At 38.2% G+C, this 17,276-nt stretch overlaps 2 protein-coding genes across 4 annotated transcripts; one reads left to right on the forward strand and one right to left on the reverse strand.

Annotated features, from left to right (window-relative positions):
* Positions 1-61: 61 nt before the first annotated feature.
* Positions 62-6,315, forward strand: LOC103970308 (transcription factor LHW). Of its 2 annotated transcripts, none has more exons than XM_065174451.1 (10): positions 62-466; positions 1,010-1,102; positions 1,523-1,631; positions 2,014-2,055; positions 2,201-2,260; positions 3,163-4,977; positions 5,069-5,170; positions 5,292-5,444; positions 5,517-5,642; positions 5,725-6,315. In XM_065174451.1, the coding sequence occupies exons 1-10, from the start codon at positions 372-374 to the stop codon at positions 5,893-5,895; spliced, it is 2,766 nt and encodes a 921-aa protein (XP_065030523.1). In that variant the 5' UTR covers positions 62-371; the 3' UTR covers positions 5,896-6,315. The 2 variants fall into 2 exon arrangements, with proteins under 2 accessions (XP_065030523.1, XP_018676366.2); XM_018820821.2 differs by having other exon boundaries at positions 1,013-1,102.
* A 124-nt stretch (positions 6,316-6,439) lies between these two features.
* LOC103970309 (bifunctional fucokinase/fucose pyrophosphorylase) lies at positions 6,440-15,416 on the reverse strand. Of its 2 annotated transcripts, none has more exons than XM_009384036.3 (7): positions 14,871-15,416; positions 13,245-13,524; positions 11,879-12,246; positions 10,307-10,433; positions 8,397-9,413; positions 7,082-7,806; positions 6,440-7,005 (listed from the first exon to the last, which is right to left on the reverse strand). In XM_009384036.3, exons 1-7 carry the CDS (start codon positions 15,222-15,224, stop codon positions 6,610-6,612), a joined length of 3,267 nt encoding a protein of 1,088 aa, XP_009382311.2. In that variant the 5' UTR covers positions 15,225-15,416; the 3' UTR covers positions 6,440-6,609. The 2 variants fall into 2 exon arrangements, with proteins under 2 accessions (XP_009382311.2, XP_009382313.2); XM_009384038.3 differs by having other exon boundaries at positions 6,831-6,986.
* Between the last annotated feature and the right edge of the window lie 1,860 nt (positions 15,417-17,276).

Raw genomic sequence — 17,276 nt, forward strand, 5'->3', positions numbered from 1 at the left:
GTCTATTTACCGGCTCAGTCCTCTCCTCTCCTCTCCTCTCCTTGTTAAAAGAGAAGATCTCAGTCGCCTCCTTTCCGCATGTCTTCTCACCTCCATTACTCCTCCCATTCGTTCTCATTTATTCCTCCCACCCCAAAATAATGCGCCCCGCCTAATTCAAGGAACTCTTTTCTTTCTCCGGTGAAGAGCGTCGTCCCCATGCCTCGCCAAATCATCGCCGATCTTAACCCTCGGCCGTTATCGCCAGTTGTTACGTAACTACCAACGATCGGGTTTTGTCGCGACGGGTTGCCGGTGTCTTGACCCGACCCGCTACGCGAAGGAGGTGAAGGCGGGAGCCTAAGGGCCTCGGCGGGCGTGATCGGCCGGTGATGGCGCCCCAGCTGAGGGCGGCGCTCGCTGGGCTCTGCCGCCGCCACGGGTGGTCCTACGGTGTGGTCTGGCGCGTCGACCACCGCGACCCACGGTAACTTTCTACGTCGCTTTGGCCTCGTTCGGTGGAGTGTTGAATTCGGGATAATTTTGTGCTTCTTTTGTTGCTGTTTGGAGTCTCTTGAAATGACTTGTTTTGGCTGCGAGTTGCTCTGTGGCGCATGGCATCACTATGTTGCAAATCTATTAAGAGCTAAAAGTTGCTGTTTTGTTGCTTTGAGTGTATCCAACTTTTGTGTTCTCTTGTCGATCGTAAGTTTTCTTGGCATATATGAGTGTTGATTTAGTGATTGAATGTGATAAGAGGACATTCTTTATCCCCAAATGCCTTTTCTTTTCTCTTTTCTCTTTTTACAGCACTCGAAAGATCATAGCTTTGTTTGTACTTTCCCTTCTATGCATAAGCATGTCCTTTTTGGGTTGCCAACGGAAATAATATTGTGTCACTTCTTCGCTATTGATTTCTGCTACTCCATGACATGGGTTCCGGCAATTGGACTACCTTTGGATTTTTATGGGATGTTTAGTGTGCAGTGTAACATCTTGCTACTTCTGTCACTGATGCCAAACTCATTAGCAGATTACTGGTAGTGGAAGATAACTACTGGGAGGAGCAGGTCAGCATAGTCGTCGAGGACATGCTTAATCGGGTCCACGTGGTTGGAGAAGGGTATGAATGATGAACCGATATGCTGATCTGTTAACTGGATTACATTTTCCCCAGTTTTTATGATAATGTTTGTGTAGTGTGTAGTTTTAGCACAACTGCATGAACTGTTCCTCGTCACCCACATGACTTCAATTCCTATTAAGACTTTTGAAACAACATAATTTCCCCCACTTTTAAGCTTTTTGCTAATAAGGTCTTTAATACTCACCTGAATGCCTCTGTCTAAGCATGCTTCTTTACACTTCATTATTTGTTGGAAGTGAGTTTGTTTGCGTACAATAGTTAGAATAATTCTCTAAATCATCCAGAGTGGGTGAATATTACCCACTGATTTTACTTTGAAGAACGAAGAACTGTACTTAACAGTTGCAGATGTTGCTTTGTTTTTAATCAATATCATCATCTGCATCTGTTTTGTAGGAGTATCGGAGGAAGTATTATAAGTGGGAGAGATGAATGGATCTACCATGATGCGTATGACACAAATTCCAACCCAATCGTCTCTGTCAACAATCCAGAAGCTCCCCTGGTACATGTTTATTTCTTTCTTCCTAGAAACAAATTTTTTTGTCCTGTCTTAGTTATAATTGTTGTACTTTTGAGAAGAGAAGGGTGGTTTCATTGGAGAATCTTTTGTTTCTGTAACACATGTAAATGTCCAAACTTTAAATAAGAAGGTACACAAGATCTTGAAATCATGCATGCCCCTTACATAATTCATAGCCTCAATGCAGTGCATATTGTCCACAGAATGACAGAATCCATGAATTGGTCCCCACTCTTGCTTAATACTAACATCAATGCAGTACATATTGTTCTTATAATTTTTTTCCCTTTATAACTGGTGATTGTTTGCTACCTATTGGTATATGGTGTTGAATATTTTTCTTGATTATTTTCTCAAATGTCAGGTTATTGTTGATTTGATGCATCAATTTTTGGCTGGAATCAAGGTATGTGGTAATTTACATATTCTATGCTTGCTCGTTAACAATGGCCAACACAACTACATTTTCGTTTTCTTTATGGTATATTCATGAGATCATCTGTTTGCTGCTGCACAAGCTATTATACTGATGATTGTGTTCGATTCTGCAGACAATTGTGATTACATCTCTACAATTTTCTGGTGTAGTGCAGTTTGGTTCCACCAAGAAGGTTAGTATTTGGAGTTCCTATTTAGGAACTATGCCATTGAACAAAGTAAGCTTCATGAAAGTAAGTATGGCATAGAGCCTATAGAATGTCAATGAAGTAAAGGAAGGTCAGTTTTTTTCAGAAATAAGTATGACAAAAATAAGGGTTGAACTTTGAGCTGAAGGAAATTAGGATATATATCAATAGAATTTATATTAACAAATGCATCTGTATAATTTTCTTTTATAGATGAAAGGAGACATGGTTCAAGTCATAGAGAAGAACAAATGTGTTCGAGTCTTATTAATCTATATCCAATGCTACATGTGTTGCTACACTGTTCTTCTATGAATATAATTGCCCTGAAGTGATTTTGACTTTGCATGAGTCCAGAATTAACACTGGAAAATTTGAACAATAAGATCAATGTCTGATTATGATGTTAGAGCTCTGATATATTAGTTAACCAAGATACCTGAGTCTTCAACTCAAGAACACCAAAATCAAGCATCCACCAAATACTATGTTTGATTTTGCTATCTATCTATATTCTATGAGTACTAACTAAACTTTTAGATCAACTAATTTTGCTAATCTTGTATATATATGCATGTGTATATGCATACTATATTAATTTGATAATTTGATAATGGAATTTTTAGTACGAACCATTAAGATATGTATAGTTTATTTGAATTCAGTCTAGAATTTTTCCTTCTGCAAATTTTTTGTTGCTATTAGTTGATAAATGGTTCATCTTATGATATCATTCTCAAAATAGTTGATAAGTTGCTCGTTTTGTCTTGTACAAAATGTGTTTTTTTCCTTGCATATGCAACCAATTAAATTAGAGTCAATCTATATGATAAAACATTTCTAGTGTTCCTTGAGTCTGATATAGATTTTGATCTGTTACCTAACAGATTCCAGAAAGTTCAGAGTTCATTGATAAAGCTAAAGATTTATTTCAGCTGATAGGAAGCATGCCAGAGCCCTTTTCGCATGTTGATCCTCTTAAGGAAACTAAAATTCGTGATCAGCATGAAGCATTTGCCTCTGCAGTATCTGCTGTAGATGCTTATTGTGGTTTTGAGAACACCCAATCCTTTTATGGAAAATATAGAAAGCAGATGACTGACATGGAATCTTTAGAAGGACCTTCTCAGTCCCCTGCTATTTTCCCAAGAAGATTCTCTCATCATTTCAGACCTCACTACAGCATGAATCCTTATGCATTTTCGAAGCCAATAACTTCAAGTTTTGCTGGTGCATCTATATATTTATATGACCAATTGCAGAAATCACCTTCCTGCAGCAGGACTTCGATATCCAATCCAACAATACAAGATGATGCTGTGAGTGATGAAGCTCATGGCCTGCTTTCACCAAGCACAAAGTCTCTGTCCAGTTTGGACTCTCATGAAAATACAGTTGCTACGTGTGTTAACCCAAATTCTTGTGCTAAGATTCCTAATCTGCCAATCATGGGGCAAGGACTGCTTTCTGGGACAGGTGTATCGGGATGTTCCAGCTCACCTCATACTAATTCATTTTTTTCTGTTCCTTGCAAGACTGCATTCCATCAACTATGTGCGGACTCCTCTTCATCATCTGAACACTACGGATTGCAAGATTCCTTGACTGAAGGAAGGTTTTCAGTGGTCAGCAATGCTTGCCTTTCTGAGTCTGAGAAGCTGCCTTTGCTGCCACACAATCTACGTGGTGCCAAAATCATGTGCAATGTTCCATCATTTGCTCCAGAACTTTTGGGTGCTTCTGTTGCTAATTTTCGAGACTCCACACCTGATGATTCTTCCTTGCTTCATGCTAAAGACGATTATTTGGTTCATCAAACTGATCAAAGACCGGAGCATGTTGGATATGATTTCACTGTGCAGATGAATGAAAAACAGCTAGCTGCCAGTCCCGCATCACCTGATTTGGGTGGAAGTGATTCCATTATCCGCAATACGACGAGTAAAATTTCTAGGATACGAGTTGAGAGCTCATCGGGTGCAGTTATAGGAAGTCATAATCAGGAGAATTCTTTAATTGAACCTGGTAAATTACTTATGGATTATGACCTTTTTGATGCAATGGACTTAGATCTGAGTACAAACAACTTCCCGCATCAATGTTGGGATGACATCGTAATGCCAACAGGTGGTGGCAATTACAATTACTCAAATTTTAGTGTCAGTGTTTCAGATTGCCTCTCAGAAATGCAGATGGGCTCGACTGCAGGTCCTAGAAATGGCCTGCAGTCGGAGGCTGCTCTTGACCAATTGTTGAATACCATAAATGGTCAAACTATCAGTGAAGGTCCCAGACATGGTTGTCTTGCAAAAAGTGTCAATCCTATTGCTAATCCTGATACGGAGAATCAATTTTCCATGGTGACAAATGTTGGTAGTCCTTCAGTATACAACAGTCAGGTTCCTTCTGTGTGCCTTCCATCCATAAGTCAAACTCCCAATGTGTTATTGCCTCATTGTATATCGGACATAATTCATGGATCTGTGAAAGAAGCACTGCCAAAGTCCAACTTCAGTTTGTTGATCGATGATTGTTGCAGTATGAATAATGAGAGTTCTTTTCCCAATCAGCCTGAGGAAGCTGCAAAAGTAGTTAAGAAAAGGGCAAGGCCTGGTGAAAGTGCCCGACCGAGACCAAAAGATCGTCAGCAGATACAAGATCGTGTTAAAGAATTAAGGGAGATTGTGCCTAATGGTGCTAAGGTATGCCTCTCAAGTTTTGTTCTGGAATTCTTCTCAGGATATAATTGCTGTGATCTGTTTGGTGATTCTTATTTTTCATCAACGCTAACAGTGTAGCATCGATGCTTTACTGGATCGCACAATTAAACACATGCTCTTTCTTCAAAGCGTGACAAAGTATGCCGATAAACTCAAACAAGCTGAAGCGCCAAAGGTACGAAGGTTTTCTTTTTTTTATGGCTAAGTTTTTTTAGTTGCAGAATTGCTTATCCAAGTCATCATAAACAAATGGTGCTTTGTCATCCAATAGTCTCTCTTTTTATTTGCACCTACAGATGATTGTCGAGGAGAGTGGTGTTGTTTTAAAGGACAACACTAGCAGTGGCAGTTGTGATGGTGCAACCTGGGCATATGAAGTTGCAGGGCAGACCATGTTCTGTCCTATAATGGTCGAGGACCTCACACCCCCTGGCCAGATGCTAGTTGAGGTAAATTGCCACCCACAGTCAGTTTATTTCTGTTTTCATTATTGAGGAATCTGAAATATGTTTGTGTATCAGATGCTTTGTGAAGAACGTGGAATCTTTCTTGAGATAGCAGACATTATACGTGGATTGGGTTTGACGATCTTGAAGGGTGTGATGGAAATTCACGAGCGTAAAGTTTGGGCACGATTCTTGGTCGAGGTAGGAAGTACACAAATAACTTACTAATGTTTCTTGCGAAATCAATGTTTTCTTTTTCTTAAATTTTATCGTTCCACTGCAGGCAAACGGGGATGTGACCAGACTGGACATATTTTTGTCACTTGTTCAACTTCTGCAACACACTAGCAGTATTCAATATAGTGAGCAGGCAACCGAGGTTATTGAGAACGTAGCTCCAATGCTTAAAAATTGTCGGCAATGTCCAATCTCTGTTCCGAGTAGCGAAATCTGACAGATTGCAGTGGCTTAACACATGGACTTGAGCTCCAAATGCCAAGATCAAAAACTTATCGACAGAATTGCACATTATCTATCTTTACATTTAAATATGGTCGACCTCGATGAGGAAGCTCGAGTATGTCTTGCAGCATATATGTGAAGAAATCTGTCAATGCATTAGACTGGTGAGATTCCTAAGTTCATGTAGCTGTTATTTCCTCGAAGAGGATGGATAGTAGTAGGTAAGCCAAGGAAGTGAACTTGGTTCATGTATTCAGCTGCTCACTCGAAGGATGTTTACGATCGTCGTCGATATAAATTCCTTTGTATATATAGCCTTTGACATTGTGGCTTTTAGTTAACCTGTGTATCATGGAATTTGATGCTGTAGATCTAATTAATTTTTAGTGTAACTATTCTTGACCTATCTTAAGTTGGTCGATCATACATTTAGCCAACCGGCCATGGTGGATTGGACAACATTACACAAGTTTGCCGGGACAACCTCCACTGCAGTCTTACAAGCACAGACTGATCTGATACCCCACAAAAAAGAATCAAAATGAAATGCCAATCTGATCTTATTCCATTCCTCTTGTCAGATCTATTCATGACATCACTTCCCTCATTTTGCAAATATGCTGAGTAGGATCAATAAAGTTACGTTTTCAATGCATACATTCATCTGTGGAGGTTGGATAAATAAGCACAAAGTTGAATAATCGGATTAGGACAAACAAATGTTCCAAATGTACACCTTAACATCTAGCTCGGAAGACTCCCCGAGTGCTTGCTTGAGCTGCTGGGCACGTGACGCATCCTTGGCGAGAAGCAAGGCGAAGCCACCACCTCCGGCGCCGACCAACTTATAGCCGCAGCAGTAGGCCTCAGCAAAAGCAAAAAGCTTATCCACAAATTCATTACTGCAGAAAGGATCCAATTCCTGGTGTAGCCGCCATGCCTCCAGCATTATGTAGCCCAGCTCATCGATATCACCATTCATCAGAGCTTCCCTCCCGTGCTTTGCCAATGCAGCAAGGCGCTTGATACTTTCTATTAGGAGGTTATCTCGGCGCAGATATCTGGTTACTACCTTCTGTAGGACTTGATTAGCGAGTCGCACCTGCGCATTTGTTAGATATCAATAAAGACATAAGAAATCAAGAGAGATGCTAAAATAGAAATCACACCGGACATACTTGACCAGTAAACACCACCAGCAGACGCTGTTCCAACTCCGACACCAACTGAGGCGAGGCTACTAGAGGAATAACTTGCAACAGTAATGGCTGTCCTGGAAAGCTGTAGGTGCACTTAATCCCAGGATACAAGCCTCCAATTTGATCCTGCCACCCACCGCCTGTACCCATAACTTGTTCCAGCACCAAAACAGTTCTAGCAACACTTTCATTACTTTCATCTTCTTCCATGAGACGAAGCAACCCGTTAACAACAGCTGCAGCCAGTATGCTAGAAGTTCCCAGGCCGCTTCCACGGGGAACTTTTGCCCATGTCTCAATCTGTAGGCCTGAATTGACCAATACTTTGTGACGAAAAATTCCAGTCACGAGGAGTGCAGATTTTACAAGTCGAAATGGATCATCTTTATCAAAAGGCGTAGAAATGGAGGCAGGATCTTCAATATAGACATGATTTTCAGCATCATCAACAATCAAGACCCCAGAACTTTTTGTTGTTTCTATAACAGCTCCAATTGGAAGGGATCCCTCCAGATTTATTGCCATATTCAGAACACAACCTTGGCGTTCCAAGCTCCAAGGTGGTGTATCACTCCATCCACCCACAAAGTCAACACGAACTGGCAATTGTACAGTTGCTCTTTTGGGGCAGAAACTAATATCTTCAAGATCCTTTGTTAGTTTTGATGTAGTATTAGTTCCACATTTGGAGTCAAAAGAATCACCTAAGAGAATATTTTGGGGTAAGTTGACATAACCTCAACAATAAGAGGAATATAAAAAAACATAGGTATCACCGTCTTATAGACAAAACAATTAGCAATTCAGTCTCAGACAATAACTCAAACACATGCTAGTGCCAGGATTATGAGGGTGTATACGGAAAGAATTAAAAGGCAAAAGCATAACATAAAAGGCATATGGGAAGATACTTTTATTATAAGTGAAAATACAAAAACATTACATATGATTGCAATCACCAAGTGTATGTAAAAATATCCTAACTATGACATCACATGCAAAATCAAAAATACAAACTCATTCTTATTCCAAGAAATCATATGCAAATATTATAAATAAAAATGTCTAAAACCAAATGAAGACAGAAAAAGCAACTCATCATAAAATGTCTTTTGAGTCACAGGCCAAGTTGGAAATTTTCAATATAAGTAACAGATATAGGAAGGACAAAGGACACGATCATGCTTACTATTAAGATCATACTTTATTAAAATGCCACAGTCTAGGTAATAACAACTTCAGTAGAAACACATGTTAAGTAGGAATTATAGAATAAAACAATTGACATTTGCACCTTCAATTCCATATTTTACTGCTGATGCAGTTTCACTAGCAACTGCAGTCCAAACTTTTTTCTCCAATATACGAGCATTTGATTCATCTTCACAAGCCCTAAGAAGATCAACTTGCACCTGGTATGCTCTGCTTTGAGGAAGAACACCATGGTTCTGATCTTGAAGAATAGGACAGAGCGTAAGAAAATCCTTACATATCTCCACTCCCATGGTACCTTTTTGTAAAATTTCTTCACATAACTGAGACAAGTTGCGCCCAAGCAAACCACAGGTAAGGCAAGCTTTAGCAATTCCAGCTGCAAGGTCTGCTTGATGCTTATTGGACTCCATGCAAAGCTGTGGAAAATCTATAGACCGATGCAAGTCCTCCAAACTGATGCGATGTGAATTTCTCCATAGAAAAAGCATTTCTTGACAGTTGTAAATAGTTGAGCCAGTAAGCCACATGCTTAACTTGAGCATTTCAGATGAAGAAACTATGGGAAATAGTTTTGCAGTCCACAAGCATTTCTCTTGGCCAGCCAAGGAACTCCACAAGTCACTTTCTTGAATTTGTAGGTAATGCAAAATCTTTTTCCATGGTTTTCCACAAAAAGTTCCACCGTTTTCAACTGAAATTTTTGGGTTATCATGAAGCCCACAATAGACAATGATTCTTCCTAAAGATTCTGCCAAGGGAACTTCCCACAGACAGTGACGATCAGGCAAAACGAATCGAGATGAATTGTCAATTTGTTCATATTTGTTTAAGCTCGCTATACTCACTCCAACTACAATGGATTGTGAACCGATCTGTATTCGACCAGAAAGTGATGAGTTATAAACCAAACAATCCTCTCCAACTGAGACACCAGGTGCAATTTTGCTGGAAAGAATAACAGCAGATGCAGCAATGTCACAAGAAGTAGTTTCTGGCATAGAACACAAGTGCCTTCGGCCTACTAGTGCTGAATTTGAACCACCTAAGTGATCGAGAACCTCAATTGATGTACCAAAGTGCAAGAAGGACAATCCAACTGCAAATAGGACCATAATACTACAAATGCATAAATAAGACATCTGACAGAAATACATGCTGCAGTTGATTCCAGTTTAGAAACAAAAAACAAAAAACAAAAGTTAAGAGCAAAAACAGGAGACAAAATCAGAAAGATGTGCATGATACAAGGAATGAATGTTACATGAAATGCAGGCAGGAGCTACACATGCTAGATATATAAGTACACCTAGATAACATTACTTTCAGAAGTATAGCAATTTAGGCATCTCAATGATTTTATATATTTAGATATGAAAGATACAATGGAAGAGATGATTTAACCAGAGAGCTGAAAAACTATGAACGATTTTTTTTCATGCAGCTACTATAACACGTGAATAGAGCGAGTATTTTAGGATATTAAAATGGGAAAGAACTGAAGTAACCTATAAGTCCATGATATTTAAAGAAAAGGATGATCTTTGGGCTCCAATTTTGAATCAAGGTCCATCATTTCCATAATTTCCAGTGACTATTTCTACTTGTCCAAATTACACAAGTCTGCTCCACATTCTCCGACAATGTCAAACGCTACAGATTCATCTTTTAGAGGGATACTTACTGTCTGAGTTATGTGAAGCAGTGAAAAATAATAGAATTGGTTTAGAAGCAATGTTATCAAATGCAACAAATTGATCATTTGGAAAGACAGTACTGCAGTTATTGTGGGCTAGTGTATGTAAAATAGTGCAGTTAAGACATACTTTTCAAATTATAAAAGGAACAGTTAAGAAACATATACTGATTTCAATATATCATTAGTAATATGAACAATCACAGAAAAAAAAGAGAAAGAAATATTGTTAAACTCAACAGAAAGGTATCTGAAACTAACTATATGAATCTGACAAAATGACTAGAAAGACATACAAGCACAAAAGCTGAACATCTTCTGATTTCCCAACGCATTGATAAGTTCTTCACCTAAAGGACGTGACCGCAACCATTCATGTTTTGCTGGTACCCATGCTGATACCAGATCTTCATATAAACTCATCTGCACTAGTTATGAAATGAATTAGCTCATTGGAATTTGGAAAGCTTACAGAACTTTGTAGAAGCCACAAAACTAATCACGATATGATGCTTTAAATTCATCTTTGAGGAAAAAAAAATCATTGCGGCAAAGACAGGATAATATGGTGGGTAACTGACCACCCTAGTTAATAATGTCAGGTCCTACACATGTAGTGCAGCATCACGATAGTGGTTATACATTAATGAGGCTGGAATATACAGCATATCATTAAAAGAAGGGAGATAGTAACCAAGACCAAGTAACAGATAAAGCATGAAAGAAAAGAGGTTAAAGAAAGTACAAAACAATATTAAAGAAAGAAATAGGAAGAAAAAAAACAAGGAGTGAGATACATAAAGTGCCTAGCTACCCAAAAAACCATCTCATATCATAGATTTCTCTTGTACACAAATTTCTGTGCTTGTAAGTACACCAAAGGTGCATTCTTTCTAAACAACCTTGGACCCTATGAGAGAAAGGAGAAAAATGACTGACCATTCAGCATGTCTTTCCTGATTAGTTTCAACTACAATTATTTTCTATGAGAAAATTCTGATTAGGACACTTTGAACGGAATGAGACAGTTGTCAGTCCCTCACTTATTTCCCTCCCAAAGACAAAAGACAACCTCTTCCATGTAAAGTAAGTCCACAAATTTAAGCCCTTTAAAGACTCAGTTTGCTCCAAGGTAGAGACCCAGCTCACTTCAATTTTCTAATTAACAGTCCTAGCCAATTTCAAGCTTAACTAAATGAGGCCAATTACAATAGAGATTAATATTGACTAAAAACAGTATGGCTACATAGTTCTGGCCCTCTTTAAATGGAACAAAAATATTGACAAACAAAACAAGCTGGAAAAAAATAATCTAGTGTCACTAATATCTAACTATAATCAAGACTCAGGACATGTACTTCCCAGGACTAAAACTAAATTCCATGATATGAACTGGCATGCATCAAATACCAGAGAGGCACTTAAGCTGGATAGGATAGTATCATTAAATAAATTCCGCAGCCGTACAAATTGTGACAATTTATGAAGCTTTTTCTTTTGGTAAGTCCATATGCACATCAAACTTGGAAATTGGAATTGCAAATAACCTGGTCTTCTTCCATCCTTTTTTAGCTATAGACAGTCATACAAAAAATTGCTCATAAGGCTCCACTTGTGCTTTCTATGTCATGCTCACTTTAGTGCTATAAGCATATAGAACAATTAGTTTGGAAGAAACATTTTATTAAATGCATAACAGTAAAGAAATTTACCAGATTAACTTGTTAAGAACCAAAACACTAATCTTATTTATCACATACATTCACTTTAATAAAGAGGTAAATCATACTAAAAATTGCAGTAATGAAATATCAACTTGTTAGTTACTAAACAAAAGATAGAAACCCAATTGAACTTTTGTTGCTTGCCTCTTTTCTGGAATCCACAAGCTCGGATATCATGGCTTGGCTTGAAGAGCAGGCAAGCTTAACAAGTTCAGCCCATGCCTTCCCTCTCGCTGCTATTATTCCAGTATCTAGTAGTGTCCTACCATCATGTAGTATGGCATGGCCCTCAGTGAGCTCTGTCAAGGTTGGCTTCTGCAAAAGATTTTCAACCAAGCAGATGGAGTAATCATCATTCGTAATGCCATCACTTGAAGCCACAACAACACCATGATTAGCAGCAATATCCAGGGTTATTGGGACTGTAATGATGCAGCCTGAATCATCAGGCAGAATCATAGTTGAGGGATCAAAACAAGGGAGAACATCTCCGGTCATTATAAGAATCCCACCTGTCGAGAAAATTGTATGCTTCAAATTAAATTAGAGGCTAAGAAATGTTCTCGAGTCCCACTAAGCAACTTTAAGATAGCACAAATTATAACATCTTGTTCATGTAAGGCCATTACAACTCTCAATGAACTGTCCCAAAAGAAGCCTACCACTCACATTGTAGCAAAGTTGCCTAGAGCAGATGACTTGGCTTCTCACTTGCCAAGAGGTATGAGATACTAGAACTATGAGTATAAAGAAGCAAATACTAGAATGTTGAAATTCCAAAATTAGCAAAATCAGAAAAAAGTAGGACTTGATAGAAAAGTAGTCAATCACCAAAATAGAAGAATATTCACAAATAGTATGAAAACTAATCTCTAAATGCATTGCTAGCAATTCAGTCTTTTGGTTGTTCATGGGAACTATGCTATTTCTTGGCATAGATGTGCATTCAGATAAATAAAGGGTACTGGGTAAAGTAACACTCTATGTTGAAACAGATTTAACGTCTTCTTCCTATGTCATCCTGCATCCCAAAGAACAACAAAATGTTTATCAATTGATCTGCACCTAAAAAGTGGCACCTGGTATCCATTTTGTAATGACAAGCAGTTTAGCATCCTTCTATGGTTCTCAAGATTGTAATGGGTCCAAATGAGTAGTTCTTCACAGATAAGTATATGTGTCTGTCATCATGCTTTGATGCTATGATATAAAAGATATATGTAAATCCTAAATATATTAACATGAACACTCTTAAGGTGTCAATCCAAAATGCAACTCTCATACAACAAGCACACAATTTATAAGAGGATTAAGAGCACTGATCCATCTAGACATCTCAAAGTTACAAATAAATCACATTTATGGCAAATTCTGAGAAGATACAACTGAAAAGTATCAGTAGCACCTGAATTTCGTTGACCGCTATCATAGTCCATTTTCAGTTTAATGCAAAAGGGTAACCAGAATAGTGACATTTATTGTTTTATTTTGGATAAAAAAGAATAATGACCTTTATTCTTAAAAGCTTGCCTTGCACTAGAGGAAATTGCAAGTATATGATCAAAAAGCAATGGAACAGGGCCATCAGGATTGTCTGCAGCCAAATATGGTAGTGGTAGGAACACTTTTCCCATTGGGTTTGCCCATGGGACCCTCTTAGAATCACCTCCAGCATGAAGCAGTAGTATGTGCCTTGTGGCCATATAGTTTACAATTGATGAGAATGAAGTATCATCATTGGACCATCCATTTGATGAAGACAGTAAACTGTCTTCCTTGTCATCGCTTACCTGTAAAATGCCACAAAACATGCATCTGAGGGAGAGTAGCAATGTATGACAACCAAATGAAATTATCTATGTAATTTAATCTAATTACAGAATAAAGAAATGTAAATTCTTGTTCAGTGTTCAGCAATAATTATGAAAGCATGCAACAAATCAACAAATTTAGTTTGATTTATGGTGGGAAGTAAGAATCTTTCACAAGATTAAACAGCAGGATAGCAAGACATTAAACTGAGACTAAAACCATTGCCAACCACATTTTTTACTAACAGAATATTCCGACATAGTAGAAACATCTATGTGAAGGTGACCCTTGGCATTACAATGAGGTTGCTCATTTTCAACCTTGGTGACTAGGGTTCAAGTCACAAAAGTTTAGCTTCTCTGCTTGCACAGGGGTAAGATTGTGTACAACTTAATACCTAGTAATTCTTTTTTTCTAACCATAATTAATAAAAAATCTTTCAGATGAAAACTGGTAGTCCACCCAAATCAAACCGCATACTAAAATATAATTGAACTTGGTAGTCTCTCCTTTATATATCTTTTCTCAATGTTGCTTTGATCTAAGTATGGGGTGAGACTTAATGACACCTAAGAAATTCTACATTGAACCTTAAAGATTTAAATCTTTACATGATCTGGAAAATTAACAGACTATTCCTAACTAGACATCATTAAACCTGACAAAAGCTCTTTTCAGATCTAGCTATGAATTTCCCCTTAGGCTTGTCACAAGGTTAAATTCACAAATGTTAAGATCATGATCGATTAGTTCAGTTCTGTCTAAACCAAGAATAGGTCATCTTCATATAACAACTTATTCTCCGTTTTGTACCTTTAAGATTTGATGTAATGATGGTGTAAACCAAAATGTTAGCACAAAGCAAGTTGGTACAGTGAAGTATTGATGGACAGTGAATACTGTCGCCATTAACAATGTTACTCTTGTCACAATGAACATGATGATGAAGTTTATACTTCCTATTGGAACTCCAAACGCGTTGATAGAGAGGTAATGGCAGCCAATCAAGGAAGGAGAAGTACCCTCCTGCTAGTGACTTGGGAGGTTTCTAACAAAGTCATCCTGATTTGCAGCCGAGCACCAAAAAGTAAACCTTAATGACAAAAAATTTCCATTTCCCAATGACCCTAAACTCCAAAAATCTCATGATTGCCTAAGATTAGGATAGTAATCAGTTTCTACTATTATGAATGCCCTCTCTGTGACTTGACAAGTTCAAAGGAAAAAAAGAAAGTTGGAGGCACTAATCACGGGTATGTTGTCGTTCAAATGCATCGACGATCATGTAAAAGAGGAGACAGAAACAGAGGGTGGCGGGCGTTACCTCGAGGGACGCGTGGCCGATGCGGAGAAGGTGACGGGCAAGGGCATAGATGGCGTGGAGGGTGGCGGCGCCGGATCCGATGCGTGCAGCATCGGGGTCGGGGACGGCGAGGGTGACGGTGGAGGGGGCGATGCGGCCGAATCGCTTGGCCCGGCGAAGCTGCCACTCGTAGAGCGCGGCCTGCTCGGGGCTGGCGGCGGTGAGGACGACGGCGTCCCAGGTGGGGACGCGCGACGGGTCCCGCACCGACAGGCGGAGGCGGTACCAGCACTTGCGGAGCACGGCGGTGATGTCGTCGGCTGCGCGGGCGCTCCTCCCGCGTCGCCTCCTCCGATCGCCCTTATTGTTCTCCATCGACTCCCTCCCTTCCCCTGAGACCACGATTGCTGCTGAGCTGAGTGGAGAGATCCAAATGGAAGCAGGAACGCATAGATCGTCGCTGTCCTGACGAAGAAACGATAACCCCACCCGCAATTGGCGAAGAAGGCGAAGCCGAATGCGTAGGATCCGCTCCAATTTTGTTCCATATAAAAAACCAATCCCCCCTCCTCTCTCTCTCTCTCTCTTTTACTTACTAAATATGTATACTAATTATCATCCTGTACGTATCGGTTGGTATATCGATACGTGAACCACTAACATCCTATCATGTTATAATATTATAGTACTATAATAAAAAAAAATATTTAAAATTAAATATATCGTTCGATATATCTTTAGTGTACCGCTCGGTACATGGTACCATATCGTACCGAGCCAATCTGAAAATACCGATATGGTAGAGTATTACGTACCTTGCTAATTACCAACCTTACCAAACTAAACCCGATGTTTGATTTTTGTTGACACCCTATCATTTTTATATTTAATATTGATTTAGATTTTAAATATAAATATGAAAATTTATTATAAAAAAATTTATTTCACCTCCGCCTTTCCATAACTACAGTATGGCAAGACGTGGCACTGTCATTAAAAAGAAATGTTCAGTAGCGTGCGTGACAGATTCTAATTCCAATTCGATCCCTGTGTAACCTATGAATCAAGAGTCATCTGTATAATAAGTTCACCAACGAAATCCATGTCCATTCATCTTCTTCGGTGGATGTGACTTTGTGCCAACCCACTTTATCTAAGACCTGAAAATAAATTTTTAGCTCAGATTTCCTAATTTTGGAAGTTCTTAGTTTTAAAGGTTTAATATTAGTCTTTATTTATTTATTTATTTATTTTTTCTAATTATGATAGAAGTTTTTGAGTTTTTAATAATTATGGTAGGAGTGCTTTCATATAATAAATTAGGAATTATTATTTTTATTTATTTTATTTTTTAGAATATTTAATCTTAATTGATTAAGGATTAAATAACTATATATATATATATTTATATTTATATTTCTTAGATAGAGACATAGGATTTTATCATCTGGTATCAGAGTGGCGTATCATATTAGAGCGATGTTCCCAAAGTTCTTACGATATTTTCTTGACATTTTCTTAGTCTCCTCTCTGACATCATCGTAGGCCCTGACGATCGCGCAACCAACGACGACTTCACCAACGTCTAGCAAATAATGCTCATGCCTTTGACTTGAAATAAAAAACAAACCTTAGGAATTATATATCTACAATCATACGCACACGATGAATACTGATAATTCTATGAAATCTCAATTCGAAGTTTTAGAAGCAAAAATCAAAAACAGGCTACTAGAAACTCTCAATGATTTCAAAAAGAGTTTGCTTGAGAGTTTTAGCAAAAATCAATAAGATGGAAGTTCAACTTTTGCCAACAAACAACTAGATCGATATGAAGTCACAAGAAGTGATTACCAAGAGCATGATAACAACTATCCTTGCATGAAAATAGATTTTCTTAAACAGAAAGATAGAGATATGACCGGCTAGATTTCTAAAGTCAATAAATTTTTTTTGCTTTCATAAAACTCAAGAAGATTTTAAAGTGAAAATAACTTCAATCCAATTAGATGAAGATACTATCCGATGGTATGATTGGTTTAAAACTTGTAACAGAGTTTTCTCGTATGAGTAATTTAAGAAAAGGCTTGTTTTGAAGCTATATTAATGCAAGAACGTCGTTCAATTGTTTACATTAGTAAGATAATTTTTCTATCTCATTTAAGTTTATCTGACAAGGAAATGTTAACTATTGTTCAGCAATCACTAATGGAGGTTCTACTTAATTGGTTGATAGTTTCAAATATGTACTAATCACAGAAGTTTAAAATATTTTATTGAGCAACGAGTTTCTTCCTTACAGTAGCAAAAATGGATCATTAAACTATTGAGTTTTGACTATGAGATTATTTATAAGAGGAGTGAGAATTTAGTTGTAGATATATTTTCACACCGTTTAAAGCAAGTTGAACTAATGACTATTTCTAG

This window comes from Musa acuminata, chromosome BXJ3-11 (genome assembly GCF_036884655.1).
Source record: "Musa acuminata AAA Group cultivar baxijiao chromosome BXJ3-11, Cavendish_Baxijiao_AAA, whole genome shotgun sequence".
Taxonomy (NCBI): Eukaryota; Viridiplantae; Streptophyta; class Magnoliopsida; order Zingiberales; family Musaceae; genus Musa; species Musa acuminata.

Coding starts and splice junctions, on each gene's coding strand:
- LOC103970308 (XM_065174451.1), top strand. CDS start 372: ATGGCGCCCCAGCTGAGGGCGGCGCTCGCTGGGCTCTGCCGCCGCCAC. Junction 4,978..5,068: donor TTGTGCCTAATGGTGCTAAG/GTATGCCTCTCA, acceptor CAACGCTAACAG/TGTAGCATCGATGCTTTACT. Junction 5,643..5,724: donor GGGCACGATTCTTGGTCGAG/GTAGGAAGTACA, acceptor GTTCCACTGCAG/GCAAACGGGGATGTGACCAG.
- LOC103970309 (XM_009384036.3), bottom strand. CDS start 15,224: ATGGAGAACAATAAGGGCGATCGGAGGAGGCGACGCGGGAGGAGCGCC. Junction 9,414..10,306: donor GATGTTCAGCTTTTGTGCTT/GTATGTCTTTCT, acceptor TCCTATTTGCAG/TTGGATTGTCCTTCTTGCAC. Junction 7,807..8,396: donor AGTAAAATATGGAATTGAAG/GTGCAAATGTCA, acceptor ATATTCTCTTAG/GTGATTCTTTTGACTCCAAA.